General features: G+C 42.3%; 1 protein-coding gene and 1 long non-coding RNA gene across 3 annotated transcripts in view; one reads left to right on the top strand and one right to left on the bottom strand.

Moving 5' to 3' along the window:
* Positions 1-11,370, bottom strand: part of RNF217 (ring finger protein 217) — a 126,433-nt gene extending 115,063 nt beyond the window's left edge. For both annotated transcript variants that reach the window (XM_025925933.2, XM_086707748.1), the window contains exon 1: positions 10,356-11,370. In XM_025925933.2, coding sequence (XP_025781718.2) covers positions 10,356-11,225 — 870 coding nt within the window. In that variant the 5' untranslated portion in view covers positions 11,226-11,370. The remainder of the gene's footprint in view (positions 1-10,355) is intronic.
* Positions 10,796-20,133, top strand: part of LOC147581188 (uncharacterized) — a 106,111-nt gene continuing 96,773 nt past the window's right edge. Inside the window, exon 1 of the long non-coding RNA XR_015251520.1 lies at positions 10,796-10,950. This is a non-coding gene — a long non-coding RNA (uncharacterized LOC147581188). The remainder of the gene's footprint in view (positions 10,951-20,133) is intronic.

The following is a 20,133-nucleotide window of genomic DNA, read 5'->3' as shown; positions in this document are numbered from 1 at the left end:
GATAATGAAATGTTGAGATTTTCATTTTAAAATATCATTTTCGCTATCTACTGCAATACTTCATGTATCGGCAACACCAGCCTCTAGTGTATTATTTATGGAGTAAATAAATAAGTCCACTCCACAAATATTCATTTCATGCTTCCCACATGCCAGGAGCTAAGAAATTAATCAGCAAAAAAAGATGGTCTCTACATGCATCAAGCTTTACAGTCTAAAGGAAGCAAAGAGCAGGAAATGAGCAATTTTTTAAAGATTTTTAAATTTTAAGTCCATCTAAAGATGAGGACTAGGGGCGCCTGGGTGGCGCAGTCGGTTAAGCGTCCGACTTTAGCCAGGTCACGATCTCGCGGTCCGTGAGTTCGAGCCCCGCGTCGGGCTCTGGGCTGATGGCTCAGAGCCTGGAGCCTGTTTCCGATTCTGTGTCTCCCTCTCTCTCTGCCCCTCCCCCGTTCATGCTCTGTCTCTCTCTGTCCCAAAAATAAATAAAAAACGTTGAAAAAAAATTAAAAAAAAAAAAAGATGAGGACTAGTTTTTCTTTAAGTTTATTTATTTATTTTGAGAGAGAGAGACAAAAAGAGAGAGAGGGACAAAAAGAGAGACAGGAAGGGAGGGAGAATCCCAAGCAGGTTCTGTTAGCATAGAGCCCAATGCTGGGCTTAAACTCACCATGAGATCTTGACCTGAGCCAAAGTCAAGAGTTGAACGCTTAACTGACTGAACTACCCAGGTGCCCCAGGAAATGGGCAATTTAAATACCATGAAGTAACAATCTTACCATAAGTAATGCAGGTATAGAGAGTCCAGAAAAATTCCCAATGGAAGAGATGTCTAAGTTCAGACTAGAAGAATCAGTAAGTGTGAAAGGCCAACAGAATTGGGGGAATAAGGAAAAAAAGTGGATCTAAGACAGAACCTCAGGTTACTAAAAGTAAAGGCTCATAACTGAGAGTCACAGAGTGTTCAAGGAACAAAAAGAAGCTTAATATGGGTGTAGGCTTAAGGGGGAGGGGTTAATAGGAGTTAGATCCCGTGTAAACTTTGTTTAGATTCTATTCTAAAAGCAAGAGGCAGACACTGAAAGGCTAAGAAGGGGAGTACCAAGGCCAGTTGAGCATCTTATAAAAAAACCCTCTGGCTATAGTGTGGAGAACAGATTGGAAACAGTCAAGATTGGAGCACTGGGACCAAGTAGGAAGCTGTTGTTAGAATCCAGGACAGAAAGTAGAGCCGTCAGCAGAGAAATGTCAGGAGAAATAGAGAACAGTAGGGAAAAGGATAACAATATTTTTAGGAGGTAGAATTGAGAGGACTTGGTGATTAATTAGGTGAGAGAGGTGAGGGAGAGCAAGCACTCAATAATGACTCCCTAGTTTCTGACCTGGGTACAACTAATGGAAATGGGGAACCCCAAAGAAGGAGAAAGACTTCAGCAGTGTGGAAAGGATGATGAGGAAAAGGAGATTTAGTTGTGAGAAGTTTAATGTGGCTGTGGGTGGGTGGGACATACAAGTGGAAAGGTACAGGAAAAAGATGGCTATATGGTGCTGAAACTGAGAAGAGTGATCCCAGCTAGAGAAAGAGATTTGGAAGTTCCAGAGCACATTGGTGTTACGTGAAACCATAGGAGTAGATGAGCTGGTCCCATTAATACATAATACTAATACCATACAGTGAGAACAGAGGGGTTAGATATGGATCAGGCAGACACCAACATTAAAAGATGGTAACACAAGAGAAAGCACAAATGGTGAACAAAATGAATGGCCAGAGAGTTAGGAAGGAAACAGGCAAGTATGTTGCCATTAAAACTTGATAGCAACTTGAATTATAGCTTTTCTGAACTCAATTTCTCTTTATTTTCTTACATGGAGATGAGCCTGGGTTTGGCAGAAAACTATCTCTGCACCTGGGCAAGTGTCCTCCACTTCCTCAGAACATGAAATTGAGTTCCTTCTCCTTCTTGGACTAGAAGGCTTGTGATTTTGTACAATACAGATATAAATTTAAAGGAAAAATAAAACAAATATATTTAGCTTACAAATAAAATAAATGTAAACAATGTAAAAAGGCTATGGATTTTAGAGCCAAATGGACACGAATTTAAATCCCACTTGTGCCATTTCTCAGCTATGCGATTTAAAGTGAGTTATTTTATCTCTCTAACCTTCAGTTTCATCATATAACATTCTGCTACCTGAAGCACAGAAATGGGGCTGTTCCTATTTTCTCAAACCCACTCTGATCAGAGAGCCAATCTCACCAGTGCCAATGAAAACAGTACTATTCATGGTTGCAAAAGACCTCCTTGTTAGGAAATTGATGGTCAATTTCAACCCTCATCCTGCTGAAACTATCAGAAGCATTAGACAAAGATGATTATTCCTTCCTTTTTAAAACACTAGGCGCCTGGGTGGCTCAGTCAGTTAAGCGTCCGACTTCAGCTCAGGTCACCATCTCACAGTTCATGAGTTCGAGCCCCGAGTGGGGCTCTGTGCTGACAGCTCAGAGCCTGGAGCCTGCTTTGGATTCTGTGTCTCCCTCTCTCTGCTCCTCCCCATCACGCTCTGTCTCTCTCTCTCTCTCTCTCTCTCTCTCTCAAAAATAAATAAACATTAAAAAATAAAATAAAATAAAATAAAATAAAATAAAATAAAATAAAATAAAATACCATCTTGGTTTGCTTCTGGGTAACCATTCCACCTTGGTTTTCTTCTTGCTTAACTGGCCCACTCCATTTTAAATCCTTCCTGGTTCCTTCACATGTCCCAGGTCCCATATTAGTAAACATTGGTGTGCCTAGACACTGTCCTTCTCTATCTACTATCACTCCCCAGATGGCCCCATCTAGTCTCATGGCTTTAAATACCATCTACATGTCCAGAATGTTCAAATGTACATCTTTTGTTCATATCTCTCTTCTGAATGCCAGACGCCAGCTGCCTACTCAACACCCTTTCATGAATGTCTAAACAGCTTTTCAAACTTAGCACAAACTCCTGATTCTCCCTACACCTAGTCCTCCTACACTATTCCTCATCTTATTAAATGGCAACCCCATTCTTCTCATTGCTTGGGCTCAAAACCTAAGTCATCTTTGGTTCTTTTTCTCTCATCCCACACTCCATCATCAGCAAATTCTGTCAGCTCCATTTTCACGATATATTCAAAATTCAACCAGGTCAACTCACATTCACCTTTATGACCCTAGTCTGCACTACACCATCTCTCCTCTGGACTACTGCCATAGTCTTCTGATCTTTTAATTTGCATTCTTTTTTTTTTTTTTTAATTTTTTTTTTCAAAGTTTTTATTTATTTATGGGACAGACAGAGACAGAGCATGAACGGGGGAGGGGCAGAGAGAGAGGGAGACCCAGAATCGGAAACAGGCTCCAGGCTCTGAGCCATCAGCCCAGAGCCTGACGCGGGGCTCGAACTCACAGACCGTGAGATCATGACCTGGCTGAAGTCGGACGCTTAACCGACTGCGCCACCCAGGCGCCCCTAATTTGCATTCTTGATTCCTATAGTATAACATTCTCCACAAAGAGCCACAGTAAATCTCTTTTAAAGTTAAGTTATATCTGGTTATCTCAAAATCTTCTTACAGCCTCCTATCTCCCTCAGAGGAAATGCAAATTCTCTATGGTCCTAAAGCCCTCTCTGACCAGCTTTCTCATTCCCGCTGTTTTCTTCTTATCACTCCCCATCTCACTCCTTATGCTTCAGCCACATGGATCCCTGCACCGTCCTGGAACACCCCAAGCAAGTACTGGTCTCTGGAACTTTATACTTATTATTTCCTTAAATATCCTCATGGTTTATTCCCTTATTGCTGTCGTGAAGATCTCTACTCAATGATCACCTTGAAAAACCCTCCCTGACAACTACCCTCCTCGATTGTAAATATACGAACGACCTCCTCCTCACTATTATCACTCTTCTCTTGTCTCCTTCTTCATAGCCTTTATTATCCCCTAATATACTAAACGATACTAATTATTTATCTTATAGTCTATCCCCTCTGGCTTAGGATATAAACTCCATGAAGGAGGGATTTTATCTACTTTAGTTCTCTGAATCCCCAACACCTACAATAGTGACTGGCATGTAATAGGTATTTAATATATAAATGAATTAAAATTCAATAATAAAATATGTAAGAAGTGTTTAAATTATAGATGTTCAATAAATGGTTGCTCTTATTACTTGTGGAAACTTAACCATACAAGTGTAATTACCCCAAAATTGATGGGACAAATACTGAGAAAGTTAAGAGCATGGCATACTTCAGAAATTATTTTTCTATAGGCACTGAATTTCTTATTTTAAGACACAATTTGATTTGGGAAGGTTCATTTAGTTGATCATATGAAACTCTTCTGACAAAGTGAATATGAACAAAATAAACAAATTTTTGAAATTTTATAACTTTAAATATTTGCCACATTGTAAAGAATAATCCAAAACAAACTTAGCAAAAGCATGTTTTCTTTTAAGTAAAGGTAATAAATATTTTGAAAGGAGTAAGATATTTAATAATATTCTATTTCCAATAATTAGAGCTCTGAGAAATATGTGTGTTAAGAAATACATAATGGATGGATTTACTACTCTGGATTAAACACAACAGGTGGAATTGTAACGTGTTTACTAAATGGTAAACTGGTACTCCAGAAGCGATTTAATAAAATCCTTCCAAGGGCAGCCGGATGGCTCAGTCAGTGGAGTATGGACTCGACTTCAGCTCAGGTCATGATCGCAGGGCTGTGGGATCAAGCCCTGTGTCAGGCTCTGTGCTGAGCATGGAGCCTGCTTGGGATTCTCCCTCTCTCCCTTTGCCCCCACCCCCATTCATGCTCTCTCTCTAAAATAAAAATAAGATAAAATAAAAATGAAAATAAAACAAAATCCTCCCAAAAAGTAAGAAGAGAAAGAGATCCACAGTTGACCGGCAACTTAAAAGCTTATTTATATCCCTAGATAAAGCTGAGGAAAAATACTGCACACAAGGCTCTGAGATGGCTCCTTGAGGGGATTTAATACATTTATAGAGTATCTCATGGTACTTGGCCTACAGGTACCCAAATAGATGTTTGTTAAATGCGTAAATGATACAGTAATAAATGAATACATTAATTATAAGAAACTACCACTCAGGTGTCTGTCTACAGTGCCCATTACAATCTCTTAACAAAAAGCTGGGAGTTTAAGTTCTAAGGCTCTTCTTTCTCTCTCTCTCTCTCACATCAGGAGTAAGGAAGAGCCAGGGGCGTCTGGGTGGCTCAGTCAGTTAAGCATCCGACTTTGGCTCAGGTCATGATCTCAGGGTTCAAGTCCCACATTGGGTGGGGTCTGTGCTGATAGCTCAGAGCCTGGAGCCTGCTTTGGATTCTGTGACTCCCCCCTCTCTCTGCCCTCCCCTCCTTGCACTCTCTCTCTCTCTCTCTCTCTCTCTGTCTCTCTCTCCCTCAAAAATAAATAAACATTAAAAAAAAAAAGGGGGGAGTAAGGAAGAGCCTTCCAGTATAAAAGCTGAGCTCTGCTCTAGAAGGAAAGAAAATCACCACTCTAAAGGTTACAATTGACGCCTTGGATAAGTAGTACTACTTGTCATGTTATTTGAGATCTCTTAGGCAGTGGAGCACAATGCCGGGTTTTTCTTCGTAGCCTCATCTCTAGACAGCTGGAAGAGACGGAAGGGAAACACCCAGGCAACACACGGACGAGGTTCTGCTGGTTCAGACCTCAGCCCTCAACAGGGTATTTCGTCCGCAGAAATCAAATGTCCGTTAAAATCAGATTTTGAAAGGTAAAAGAAAAAAGAGATTATGAAGGAGATATGAAGAAATTATTAGAGACATATTATTAAAGAGGCAGAAGAGAGAAATAAGGGCATGAGTCAGTAAGGTGTGAAAGCAAATGTTATCGCACCCTTCAAATACACGTGTGAGCACACACATGCAAATTCTGGGCACAAAATAATAAGTTTACATATTCCTTCACTCTCACTTTTCAAACCTGTAGAGAAATGAAATGTATCCCAGTCTCATTATTCTTCACATTTTCAGGACTATCAAAATCACACCTGGCATGACAGGATCCAAAAATTCACCTGTGCGAAGATGGCTGTGTTCAAACTCCACATTGAACACATTAGCTTCTAAAAATACACAGGTTGGTTTAAGATTTAAAGGGAAAAAAGTAGGTTACACTTGTACCCATACAAGTCTGCATGACTCAGAGTTTAATAATAGGATACATAAGATGTCACCCTTAGGTCACCGATTCTAGGGTGACTATAGTAGACTGTCATTTTAAGACATCACCATCTAACAGCTGCTTTGTTCACAATCTGTAGAAGAAATATGTTGCTTGTCTCTATTAATACTCATCTGACAGGTGTGTACATTCCAACTCACATGCACCTGCCAGTTGGGAGCTCTTTGAAGCAGAGTGATGAAAGCCACAACAGCTGTTACCTTTAGACAGTCCTTAGCATACCCAATGCTCTCTTTATCTAAAGTGCTAAATAGTAACACTTCATATTATAATAAATTTTACTGTCTGAAACCAAAACCATGAAGGAAAGATATCAACGGAGGATTTCTGAAATAAGTGCAATATCGTTCTCTGAAACAAAAGAAGGCAACAATCTTGCCTCCTAGGAAGATGTGGTAGAGGCCAAACCAGCTGAGGAGGTTAACATTTACAATGGCTCAGTGACCTGCAGACATCCCCGGACTGTGTGCTTTAGGCATGGTCAGACATGCATACATAGGCCACTGGGAAATGCTTCTAAAATGTATGTATCAACGACTTATGGACCCAGGCAACATACACTAGTGTAACTTCCACTGTATCTGTCATGTGTTCTACAGCCCTTAAGCCAACACCTATGCAGTGGCAAAGATTATAATTTATCAGTTCAACCCTTCACCATGGCAATTGAAAATTGGGTGGTACACACTGAACTGTAAAGTCATTCCACTAAGAGGGGCTCCCCGCAGCCCCAGTCATGGTGATGACTGGAGAAGAATATTATGTTTCAAGAAATAAAACTATTATTTAGAAAGCACAGTATGCAGGTATTTAAGTCATGGCCTAATCTGCTTTCTCTGTACTGAAATAATGACCACAACTACTCATCCGCCTTCATTACACATGCAGTCCAGGGCATTAATGGAAATAAGACTTACCATCTAAAAATCCTTGTTCCCACCTTCCAAGTTCATACCTTCTTTCAAAGAACTCAGCCTCCCTTTTTAGAAGAACATTAATTTAACCAGGCAATATTCCAACTCACATTTAGTATGTATTTTTAATGTGTGTATAAAATGCTTAATAGAAAATCACCTTTATTTTCTTAAGTGATGTCAAATAATGCACTATTTGACACAAACTCAAAAACAAGTGAAAAATATCACTAATAACTTTTTATTTCAAATGCATCATTTTATTTTAAAAGGTCTTAAGAGCCCTGCAAATTCGGGTTTAACAGATTTTACTCTGTCAAACCCATGAAAGCTTATAAAAGGAGAAAGAAAGCACTCAGTGTGCCCTTTTGATCTAGCTCAGTAAGGCAACAAAATAACTCTGCAGTTTGATTTGGTTTTGCTTCAGAACTGGCATGTCATTACAGGTCACGGTCTGCAATTCTATTTCATTGATGAGGAAATTAAGGCATAGAGAGGTTAAGTGACATGGAAACATAGACCCTTTGAATAGAAATGACCTTAGAATTAACACAGACCAGAAATATTACAACCACAAGCCTGTATGTATTTTTATCCAATTGGTAAAAAATTCCATTTGCATAGAAGCTAAAAGTTCATCTAAAAAATCTTTAATTCTAACTTTCATAGCAAACTTAGTAAACCTGTTATTTTTGTCTGCTTTAAGACTTTGTCTTTTGCCTTTAACTTGATGCTCACAGTAGAATTTAGCACGCAAGTAGAATACCACTTTCTGGCAATGGTTACTGGGGGTAATCTCATCCTCTCTTGGTCACTCAGCTCTTCAAAAATTTGGTAACTATTAGCTGAGCCTCTACCATATGTCCAACAGTATTCTAGGTGCTAAAGACACAGCATGAACACATCATGGGACAATTCCTGTCTTCGTGGAAACAAATTACATAAGTATAAGAGAGTGGGGTGAGGCTAAACTTGAAAAAGAGTGGTCAGTGAAGGCCATTTGGATGGCATTTGCATACAGATCTGAAAGAGAGGAGTGAGAGGAGTAGGCAAGCAAAGGGAATGGTATCTAGGGGGCTATTCCAGGCAAAAGGAACAACATATGCAAAAGCCCTGGGGTAGAAGCTTGCCTGGCCTGCGGGACTCATTTTTCCTGTTTAATATTTTAAATAAAGTAGGCTTTTCTTTACTGAAAGGTCTGTCCAATACTTTGGAAGAAAATCAGGGACATACATAACACCCATAATTACTACAAACAAGTTTCAGATACTATGTCACTTGAGAGAAGTTTCTAGTGTTTGTGTATTAATGACACTGCGCTCACCCTGCCACCCTTCCACTCCCCATTCCTTCTCTTCTCCATTACAGATCAAAATATTGACTGCCTACAACAAACTTATGGAGATTTATATATATATACATATACATATATATACATATATATATATATATATGCTTTGGGAAAAGGGCCCACCTTAAGAAAATCAAACTAATGCAGAATACCTCAACCCACACCAGCTACCCTCCTTGAACTTCTAAACCCACAGCATCTGTATCCAGCCTTTAAGTATACCTGGTATTGTTACTCTGTTTACATCTCATTATATGCTACCGTGTATTGCTCTTGCATACACATCTGCTCTCACAGTGACTCCCTTGGAGCAGGGCCCATATTTGGGGAATGTCTGAATCCCACCACAGGGATCTGCACATGGATGGCACCAATATCTGTTTGCCGATGATGTCATAGAAACTACCACATGAGAGCAGACATTCCTCCTGTTTTAAGTATCTGTTTGTGGATACAGCATAAAAGAGACATCAGTCTCTTGCAGGCGTTTGGATAATCTCAACCATCTTGGCTAACTTACTGTTTGTGTAACATTCCATTCTGTTTAAGTTTCCCTTTGCATTTTTTGGTTGGGCACAGTACACACTTTCAGTCTAGACACCAGCATGGATTAGCCACAAAACACACAGGAACCACACTGTGTGGAATCCTGTTCAGTTCACTTCAGCCAATGTTATTAAACACTATTACTGGAAAGGGACTCAGCATAAAACTATCAAACACAAGGACTACAAGACATTGCCCATACAGTCTGGCAAAACAAACAGACACATAAGGAACTTCAGTGCCTGCAAGGCACACAGAAGTATTTTGAAAGTATATAAGCAGCGGCCCGGAAGGTGAGGAAAGGCTTCCCAAAAAGAGTTGGCACCTGAACGGCCAAGGGTTTTGAAAGATGAATAGGCCTAGGACAATCAGACATGGGATCAAAGGGCATTCCAGATTGTGCAAAACACTGGCAGAAACATAACAGCTTGAAAACTACTGGAAGAACTCATTCACCATCAGTGAAGGAAAGCTGGTCTATTGCACGCTTAAGCTTTCCAAGAAAAAAAACAAGCTTTCAAATAAGGAGCCGAGGAAGAAAGTTTCACCACTGCTTGTTTTGTTAAGCCTCTTAGCCTCGCTTTCCTTTGTTTTGGTCTGTTTTGTTCCCTCTTAAAGAAATAAAGTACTGTGCTGGCATAAAACTTCAGTGAGGAAAAGTACTTCAACTTTACTGTGGAATAAGAAAAATGCTAAGTGGGCATGGGCCAAGGAATGAATAAATGAATGAATGAATGAATAAATGAATGAAAAAATAAATAAAACTTTTCTGGAATACATAAATGGAGCACAATTTAAAATTCAGGCATCATGGACCTGAAATACTAATTCCAACAATTCCAACGTTTCTCTTCACCAACTTAATACATACTTACAGTGTTTTGTGCCCACTATTTGTTAGTTTCGGGGATACTAGGCCTATGAGGCATTTTCATTGTCCTCCTTTTTGAGCGAGCTCTGGCTTGCAATTTAGTAAAAGAAATAAGCAGAGGACAATTCACTGTAGCCTGTTCCCTCCACGGTTGCCAACTTAAAGCCTGAAACTCCTGCAGGGTTAAATTCCAGTCAAGTTAGCCGTGAGGTCAAACACACTTCAATAATAATTACACCGACAACAACTGAGATGTGAGAAACTGTCAGAGGTCGTTGGTAGAATTGTCTCATCACCTCTTCCTGTGAACCCGGAGTTGGCGAGCTGGTGGAGGACCGCCTCGCCAGGGGCCTGAACACAAGAGGGGACAGAGTGGGGGTAGAGTTACCTGGGAGCTCAGGTAGACTTTGAGGCACTCCTCGCACACGGCCTTCTTGCAGCAGGGCAAGGGCTTGATGGGCTTGTCTTCCAGGCACACCCGGCACATCAGCACCATGAGGGGCACATAGGGATCCCCTACCCCACCCAGGTCAGAGTAGGGTGGAGCTCCCAACAGGCTGGGCACGGAGAATGGCTCGGGCGCCAGGTAGAACTCCAGCTCGATGCTGCCGCCGTCGGGGGACAAGGGGTCCGTCGGGAGGGACAGCCGGGGGCTGGGGAAGGAGGTGGGGGTGCTGGGAACGTTCGTCACCGGCGGAGCCCGAGGTGAAGATGCGGGTGGCGAGGGCTGCTCCGCGGTGGGGGCCTCGGGCAGGTCGTTCTCCACGCAGAACACGGAGCAGAAGACTTGTCTCTTGGCGGGGATTGGGCGCCTCTGACCCAGCACGTCCAAGACCAGTTCGTCCGCGGCCCCGACGCGGGTCCTGGGCTCCGGCTCTTCGCCCAGGGGCACGTCCTGCTGTTCATGCCCTCCCTCGTCTCGGCCCCCTGCTTCCTCCTCCTCTTCCAGCTGCTGCTGCAAAGTCTGGGGGTTGAGGGGCCCGGTAAGTGCCAGTCCCGCGGGCTGCCCCGGCGCTCCGCTCTTCCTCCCGTCCGGGCCCCCCCGGCTCCCCGCGGGCTTTGGGGCGCTGGTGTCCGCGCAGCCCGAGTCGCTTCCGCAGCCACCGCCGCTCGGCTCGGCGGAGGCGGCGCGCGGCCCCGGCGCCCCGGCGCTGTCCCCCCGCGGCCTCGGGGGCTCGGGGTGGCCCGTGGCGCCGCCGGCGGGGGCCCGCGCCTCCTGCGGCCCGCCGCCGCTCACCGTGCTCTGCTCCTCGCCCATCGCCGCCCGCGGCCCGCGCCGCCGCTGCCCATCCAGCCGCCGGGACCCCCACCCGGCGCCGGCGGGCAGCGGGGGCAGCGGCTCGGCTCGACTCGCGGCTCCGCTTCTGCTTCCGGGTCCCTCCTCCGGGGCTGGGACGCCCCGAGCTCCCTCCGGGGAGCCCGTGCTCCCGGGCCGCGGCAGGCAGGGAGCCCGGCCCGCTCCGCCGCTCCTCCTCCTCGTCCTCCGGCGCGGCCGGGGACCGCCTCGGGGGCGCTGAGGGCCGCTCGCTCCAGGCGCGGGCGCGCCCGCCCCTCATGCAGGTCGGGGCGGTGCCCCGGGGCCCCCGCGAGCCCCCGGGCGGGGCAGAGGGTCCGGGGGTGGGGGGGGGGTGGGGAGGCGGCCGTCAGTCCCGCGCCATCGCGGGTCCCCGCTCCGGGCCGCGCGGGACGGGCGGCTGGAGGGCGGTGGTCGGAGCGTCCAGGGGCCTGTGGCGCCGCCGCGGCGCGCCCCGGGAGGTGCAGCGGGAGCGCGAGCGAGCCGCCGCGGCCCCTGGGGGAGAGGCCAGCGCGGGCGACCTCCCTCTGCTCCGGCTTCACCTAGAGCCCTCCTCGCTGCCCCGCACCCCACCCTTCTGGCGCACACCTCCCCACACGTACACACACGCGCAGGCACCCGCGCGCTCACTCACACGCACACCCCGAGTGGGTGTGATCTAAGCGCCGAGATGCTCTCTCGCGGCCAGAGTTCACACTCGGCCTCAACAAGCAGGCAGGCTGCCCTTCGGGCTACGCAGGAGATAGAACTTCCTACGGAATCACCGTATACTCAGAGCAGAAACTAGAGAACACTGGCTACTTAGGGTTTTGGTTTCTCTTGGGCCCGTCCAATTCGAAATCCTCCAAAGAGGGAGTTCAGAGAAATAACGCTAGGGTTTATACGTTCAAAATGCTGCATGCACTAACTCTGCTTTCTGTCTGTGGAGGTCGGAAAGATCTTTGAAACCCACAAGGAAGCCAAAAGTGCTTTTAACCTACTCCTCCAACTGGAATCCTTATGAGAGCTGACAAATAACTGATTTAAGCATTATCCCTCTTTCCTCCTCTTCAGTGTTCTCTTACGAACTTTTTCTTAACCCTTTAAATATTCCAGACTAGGTAGCACAAGGTAGTAAAATGGCCTGGCCTAATTAATAAACTGGCTCATTGATGGGAATCGGGAGGAGTTCGTTACATTACCATAACCGTATTTATCTCCAAAAGGGTTTCAAAGACAACAATTACTTTTGAGCCAGTACTTAATTATGTGTTGATCTATCTTTATTTTACAGGAAGTATTAGTCACCCAGGCTGGTGTGTTTTAGTTCCCTAAAGCCAATGAAAACATTTTGGGGAAGCCAGCCCTTGTTTTTTCGTCTTGAGAGGGAATTCAGTTTACACATCCATGTAATAGGAAAGAGTTGTGAAGTGTGTAGCATTTGTCTTGAAGTTGTTATTGGTTTGTTCTGAAATATTTCCCAAACCAGTTACAAATGCGAGAAAGGCTACTGATCATGCAATACCAAGAAAACAGTGCAACACCAAAGCACATTCCTATCCTTTGTGTCTGATGCTCAGTTGCACCCTAGCGGGATGAACCCAATCAATCAGTCGAAATGCCACCTCATTTATCAGTCTGACCCAAGAACGAAGAATTCTTACTTGGAAGAATAAATGCTATTCAATAATTTTTTTTTCCCTTCCATTTTGGATAGTTTCCTGTTAACTACTGTCTCCTCCAAATGATACCTCTTGTCTTTGATGTTCTAAGGGCTGGGATAAGAAGATACATGTGTGTGCCTTTTGTGTATGCCATCTGATAACTATTGCTCTATTCTTTCAAAAGAGATACAAAAGTAATCTGTATTATCCAGGTGACAACAGGCTAAACGTAAGACCAGAGTAACAATAATGAATACAAAAAGTGTAACTCCAGAGTGTCTATAGGAATCAAACACCTTAAGGTCTTCCCATAGTTTTGGGACTCCTTCCCCCATACATATTTGTCATGGGAGTTCCAAGAACTAGTTCTTGCAGTCCCCACCACCTTGTTCCTTATCCCTTGGGCTTTAGTTCACTGGAGATGGCTCTCCTTGCCACTGAACCAACTAGAAATCACTGCTGGAAATCCTGAAGGCTTCCCCAAACACACAGCCCTTCTTGCCATGACTTCATTTCCATGGGATTCATCCATCTTTGTGAGAATAAAATAGATCCATGGCATGTCATACCTCCTCCCTCCAGACAGACTCAGACTTGCCTGAATCCTGGGCTCAGCCTCCCTGGTGTTCAATCTGGGACACTGGCAGCATGGAAATGAGTTAAAATGCGAAGTTAAAATTCTGGTCAGACCATCAATTTCCCCTGAAATGAAATGCATGAAGCACCTATAATGATTGTGCTGACAGGATTCACTTTTTTAAAAGGATTGGTTGAAAACATAGTCACCATAACATAAATTTCACTCATCTACCACAAGCTTAATATTCTTGTAACTCAGGCCATCTGCCCCGCATCAGGCTGTGTACAGTTGTTAGTACAACATAAACACTGCCACTGCCACTTTTATCTCTCAATACTTTCTAATCTGCAATGAGCTGTGCACCTTCCCTAAAACCAAGACTAGCATTAGAAGACGATGTCAAGTGTGAGAACTGACATAGTCAGCTGCTTTAGGTCGTTATTAAACATTATTTTTTTTTATTACCTACTTTTATTATCCTGGCCTTTCAACATGACTTGAAAATTTTTATTCAGATATTAATTCGAACATAAAAAAGCTTAGATTTATTAACTTATTAGAAAGATGTTGCGAGATGGCAGAAGAGCTGTGCATCATTTTAAGTTTACATATTGAGGGTAAAACATCATTTCTTCTTGCCTGTTGTGGAAAAGAAATGCGTAACATTTAAATACCGTAAGATAATTATCCAGGGAATACCTGACCTGTTTTTCCTCCTGTCTTTCATCTATCCAAACAAAATTTTTCAAACAAATTCATTTCCTGAAGAGGAATAAACAGGATGGAATGGTCTACTAGGTCTGCTTCTGAAAGACACAGTTGAATGTTGGTCCTCACTTTCCTGTTCTGTCCTCTTCACCCGTGGAGGAAGAGAACCTGGATTCATTAAGGAAAAGGGCATCAAGAAGAAAAGAATGGGACACAATTGTTTCCCTTTCTTTTGCCCCCCTAAAGTCCCTAAATCCAAATAGTAGGCTTTTGTAAGATGAAGTTAAAAATAAAACAAACCAGTACATTCCTTCCGCTTATAAAATAAAAGTCTAAATGTTTGGAATATAGAGGAAACCAAGAAGAAAAAGGAGGACAAGGTGGGGTGGGAAAAGGAAGAAAAGGAGGAAAGTATGAAGGAAGGAAGGAAGGAGGGAAGGAAGACATGAGACGAAGAACTTCAGCCAATACTCACTACCCCAAATAACTACTTTAACATATTGAGATATTTCATTCTAGTGTTTGCATCTGTGTGTATAAAAATATACTAGACAGTATACTCTCTTTTCCTGCTTTTTTTCTGCTGTTTTTTAACACTTAGTAATATATCCTGAATAGTTTCCATATAATTAAAACATGTGTACATCATTATGATTCGTGACCATATAGAATTTTACTATGTACATGCGTCACAATTTATTTAATGAATTCTATTTTATTTCTTAAATTAGATTATTTATGATCTCAAGGTATATAACACTTAATATATGTTAATATTTCTGCTATAACCTTTGTTACATTCCTAATATACCATAGTATAAGTTCTAAAATTAAATTGCTTCAGAAAAGGGTAAATGTACTTTTGTAGCTTTTGGCACATACTATCCCAGAAACTTAACACCAATTTATAGTCCTATCAATAATGAGACTATGAGTCTACTCTCCTAATCATTCTAAGACTTTTAAAAATTCAAATGCTGTAAATAACATCTTGTGTTTTAATGTGTGTATTCTTTTAAATAAAAAAGGGCAAGATCAAATCTCCTTTGGATATTTACAGTCTCCTTTGGATATGTACATTGTTATGATTCTCTATTCCTGAAATTATGGTCTGACAGCTTCCTTTCCTCATCTTATTTTTGAATCTCCTCTTTAGTCTTCCAGTGACAATAGTGGTCTAAAAATGTGCAGAGATAAACTCAGTCATAATTAATACTTCTAAATCCATAATACCAATCCCTCATTTCCAAAATACAGATTTATTTATTTGAGTGCACAAACTCATTCCCAAATGAGTATTTTACCAAGGAAATCCTGTATCTCAACCCACACTGTGGAAGCTCTTTAAGACAAAAAAAAGATCCACTGACAATGTAAAATTGACCCTTCCTGAACAGAAAACCAGTTCCCTGATCACTGAAGGAGTCACCAAGAGCTTGCATTTTTAAGGGCAACACAAACTTTCCACTACTGTGGCTTTGGTTTCCCAGAAAGATGTCAGCCCTGGCTCTGCATTTAGAAATCCCTAATCTCCTCTTCCCAAGCACATAGTGACATGAATAGAGAGGCATGTTCTCTCTGTTCCTCAGCTTCTCTTTCTAAAAAGGGTGTCAAGTCACAGCCTTCCCCTGACAGGCTTTGTTTATAGCAGAAGTCAGAGAAATTTACAGCCTGGCTCCTCCCTGGCCCCGAGACTGGAATGGTTCATTGGTTTAGTAAGCAAGAGCAAGATAAATCTCTTTTTGTACAGCCCCCAGGATCATCGTTGCTAGGTAATTCACAGGGAAGGAAATAATTTTGTTCAAACTAAAAGATAATCAAGCATCCAAGTAACAGAGCCAAAGATGCACTTGTACAAAACAACACTTTTAGCTCTGAAGAGCAAAGATTTTCTTAGCAAGAGGAAATCTCTTCCAAATTAGGAAAGAGGTAAAAGGTAATTCAGAGAAGATTTATTTAGAACAATGGGAAGTGCTTACAAAATTATGCTAAGTGAAAAAGGGCAAGAAAAATGGAATGTGTGATATGACTACAACTCTGTAGGCATGTGTATTACAAAGACCAAAAAAATAGCAGTTATTGTATAAGGATGATGTTGTTATAATTGTCTTCTTCCTAAGATTTCTAAAATATTATATTGCTTTTATATTGGACAAAACGGAAAAAGAAGATTTTTTAAAAGAGGGAAACAGTTTCATCCTAATGAACAGAGGAATGGGCTTGGTGTTAATAAAGGGTATTTGCGGGGCGCCTGGTTGGCTTTGTGGGTTAAGCGTCCGACTTTGGCTCAGGTCATGATCTCACGGTCCGTGAGTTTGAGCCCTGCGTGGGGCTCTGTGCTGACAGCTCAGAGCCTGGAGTCTGTTTCAGATTCTGTGTCTTCCGCTCTCTCTGCCCCTCCCCTGTTCATGCTCTGTCTCTCTCTGTCTCAAAAATAAATAAACGTTAAAAAAAAATTTTAAAAATAAATAAAATAAAGGGTATTTGCATGTACACTTGTGATAGTTAACGTAAGCAAGTTTTCTTATTTGTGCTACAATTCAGTTTAAGAAACATTTCCTGAATGTCTATTAGATCCTATGTCAAGCTCTGGAAAATTCAGTTTACTTATTTATTCAATGGAGAAAATAACTCTTTTCCCAAATTTTCCTTTATTATGAACTTTAAAGCATCTATGAAACATTTTAAACTGTCCAGAGCATATCTTGCCTGTATATAGAACCCCAGTTCCTAGTATTTGACACATATTTAGTTCTCAATAAAACATTTTTAAAGGACAAAAACAATGATAGAATGGTCATCTATAGTTATGTAAGCATTATATAGAACTATGGTTCTCAAATTATGTGCCAAGTTGCCCTGAGGCACAGCAGCAAACTGCCAGGGATACCGTGAGATATTTAAAATTCTTGGGGCGCCTGGCTGGCTCAGTCAGTGGAGCATGTGACTCTTGATCTCAGGATCATGAGTTTGAGCCCCACGTTGCAGGCAGAGGATTACTTTTTGAAATTTTAAAAAATAAAATAAAATCTTTGGGAATCACGGCATTGCTGTCAGACACCATGCAAACTATGATTATTAAGTTGTCTGGACCCAATTACTCTTAGGGATTTCTTTTTGACTAAAGAGCACCATGAAAAATAACTGAGGCACATGGGTGCCATAAACTGAGGAAGTCTGGAACCTTAGATTGAAAACCTGAGACACAGGGCAGAAACAACAGGATAAACACCGTAAACTCTTAGAAATTTATACTTTAAACTGACAAGATACACTCCTATAGTAAAGGATTAACCTTGCCTAAAGAAAGGTTTGGTCCTCAACCCCAGTTCCTAGGAGTAAACTCTAGGCCTTGCCTGCAGGAAATGAGTCTCTGTTTGCCTGGAGTCCTTAGGCCATGCAACGTAGTCTATGCTAACAATGTTATTTATGGTGAAGGTCTCGGGTCATGTGGTATCAATCTGGCTTCTGGAAGGACTGGGAACTAAGATTAACCACTTGGGTGGTTAGCCATGTGTACATCACTGACTTCCAATAAAAACCGTGGACACCAAGGCTTGGTGAGATTTCGTGGTTGACAGTATTCCATTTATAATGTCACACATCGTTGCTGAGAGAAATAAGCCCCATTCACGGAATTCCCCTAGGAGAGGGCAGCTGGTAGCTTCATGCATGGTCTCTCCTGAACCCTGCCTTGTATAGGTTTGCCTGTTGCTGATTGTAATCTGTGTCCTTTCACTGTAATAAACCATTACTGTTGAGTAGACATGTTTGTTGAGCTCTGAAAGTCCTTCTGAAGAATCAGTGAAACTGTAGGTGGCCTAGGGAACTTCATGAACTGCACCACTACAAAAATGGAAGTTCATTAACTTTCAACGTTTTTTGTTGTTGTTTTTTTTTAATTTTTTTATTTTTGGGACAGAGAGAGACCGAGCATGAACGGGGGAGGGGCAGAGAGAGGGAGACACAGAATCGGAAACAGGCTCCAGGCTCTGAGCCATCAGCCCAGAGCCTGACGCGGGGCTCAAACTCACAGACCGCGAGATCGTGACCTGGCTGAAGTCGGACGCTTAACCGACTGCGCCACCTAGGCACCCCGGAAGTTTGTTAACTTTTATCGGTTTTCATTTTCCTTGTTTTTCCAAGCAGAGAGAAGTCATTGTAGAAGGTATTGTATCAGTTAGTGCAAGAATAAGACAATTTTAATATTAAAAAAGAGAAATGTATCACCTTGTTCTTATCACACAAGAAAGTTGATTTCCTCAGATAACATGGATAAGCAATGGGCTCTTTTGATTTGTGGCTGCTTGAAATTGGTTTTGACATTTTGCTTGCAAAATCTAGCAAAGGATTACATGATTCTGAAACTTTTTAAGCTGACAGCTTAAGCCATCCAGTTATATTTATTTTTAAAACATGGAAAATAATTTTATCTATTTATTTCTTAACACACTTGCTACCAGGTTGGAATGAGAGAACCCAGCTGCCTTTGGGGACTGTTAAATACCACAAGCTGTTTCTCAAACATTGTGGAATCAATAAAGCTCAAAATATTTTCTAAAATACTTTAAAAAAATTTCTCAACATGCAAGGATCTTAAAAAGCTTTTTATTCACATATTACTAACTCATTTACATTTTATTTTTTCTTATCTTCATAGGACTTTGGAGCTGTTATTATGCGTTTTATGGGAATGATGGTTTTATTCCATAATTATATAATGGAGAAGGCTCTAGACTGGGCATATTTATTATTTGTATCCGATTTCTATTTTGCCATTAATTGTCTATTTCTAGGCCTGTGTGTTTGCTTCTGTGAAATGGGCAGATTGAACTGGATGACTTTAAATTTCATTTCAATACTAAAATTACCATTTTCAGTTTAACCACTAGATATTAATCCATACTTTGTGCATATTATTGTGAAATGTATAGGTGAAGAGTTACAAATGATGACTAGAACTCAATCCATGCCCTGAGGAATCTCTCAGTTAAAGAGAGAAGACAGATGTCTAACTATAATATCAGTTAGATTTTGGTGGGTGTGTGGTTGTAGAACCATAAATTCAGGAGTATTGGAGTTGCAGTACAGGGGAGTTTCTGCCTTGGTAGATCACAGAATGTTTCGTGGAGGGCCTGGAAGATGAATTCTATTTTTCCAGATGGAGAAGGTGGTAAGGACAGTAAATATTTCGGTATAAGGAACTGTATGAGCAAACACATGATGGTGCCTTGAGTGGCAGCTAGTGGTCCTAGTGTCTAATCCTATGTGGCATGTAGAAAAAGGACAGGAGATGAGGCAGGGAAGATAAACTGTCACAAAATTGTTTAGTGATTTTGCTGGATAGTTCTATTTGTCCTTTTTTTTTATTTTATTTTTTTTTAATTTTTTTTTCAACGTTTTTTTATTTATTTTTGGGACAGAGAGAGACAGAGCATGAACGGGGGAGGGGCAGAGAGAGAGGGAGACACAGAATCGGAAACAGGCTCCAGGCTCCGAGCCATCAGCCCAGAGCCTGACGCGGGGCTCGAACTCACGGACCGCAAGATCATGACCTGGCTGAAGTCGGACGCTTAACCGACTGCGCCACCCAGGCGCCCCTATTTGTCCTTTTAAATACCCTTCTGCTTTTGTCTATTCTCTGCTCCTGGAGGCTGACACACAGGGACACATATCAATTGCCCTCTGCCTTCCAATGAAGTTCAACCAAGGGAAGGCACTAGCAGGTGATCAGAGGACTGGAGTGTTTATTCTGGCTCTCAATCAGCCAGGTCCTTGTAGGCTATCTGTACCCCTCTGTGGAAGGCCATAGGTATTATCACTGGCCTCTGGGAGTTTCTCCCTTCAGGCCAAAGGGAGGTGTATTAGTTTCATTGGTCTGCTGTAAGAAAATACTACAAACTGGATGGCTTAAAACAACAAAAACTTTACTGTCTCATAG

The sequence above is a fragment of the Puma concolor genome, chromosome B2 (genome assembly GCF_028749965.1).
Source record: "Puma concolor isolate L17-30 chromosome B2, mPumCon1.1.hap2, whole genome shotgun sequence".
NCBI lineage: Eukaryota > Metazoa > Chordata > Mammalia > Carnivora > Felidae > Puma > Puma concolor.
Note: the sequence above shows the minus strand (reverse complement) of the source record. Positions and strands in the feature narration are given on the sequence as shown.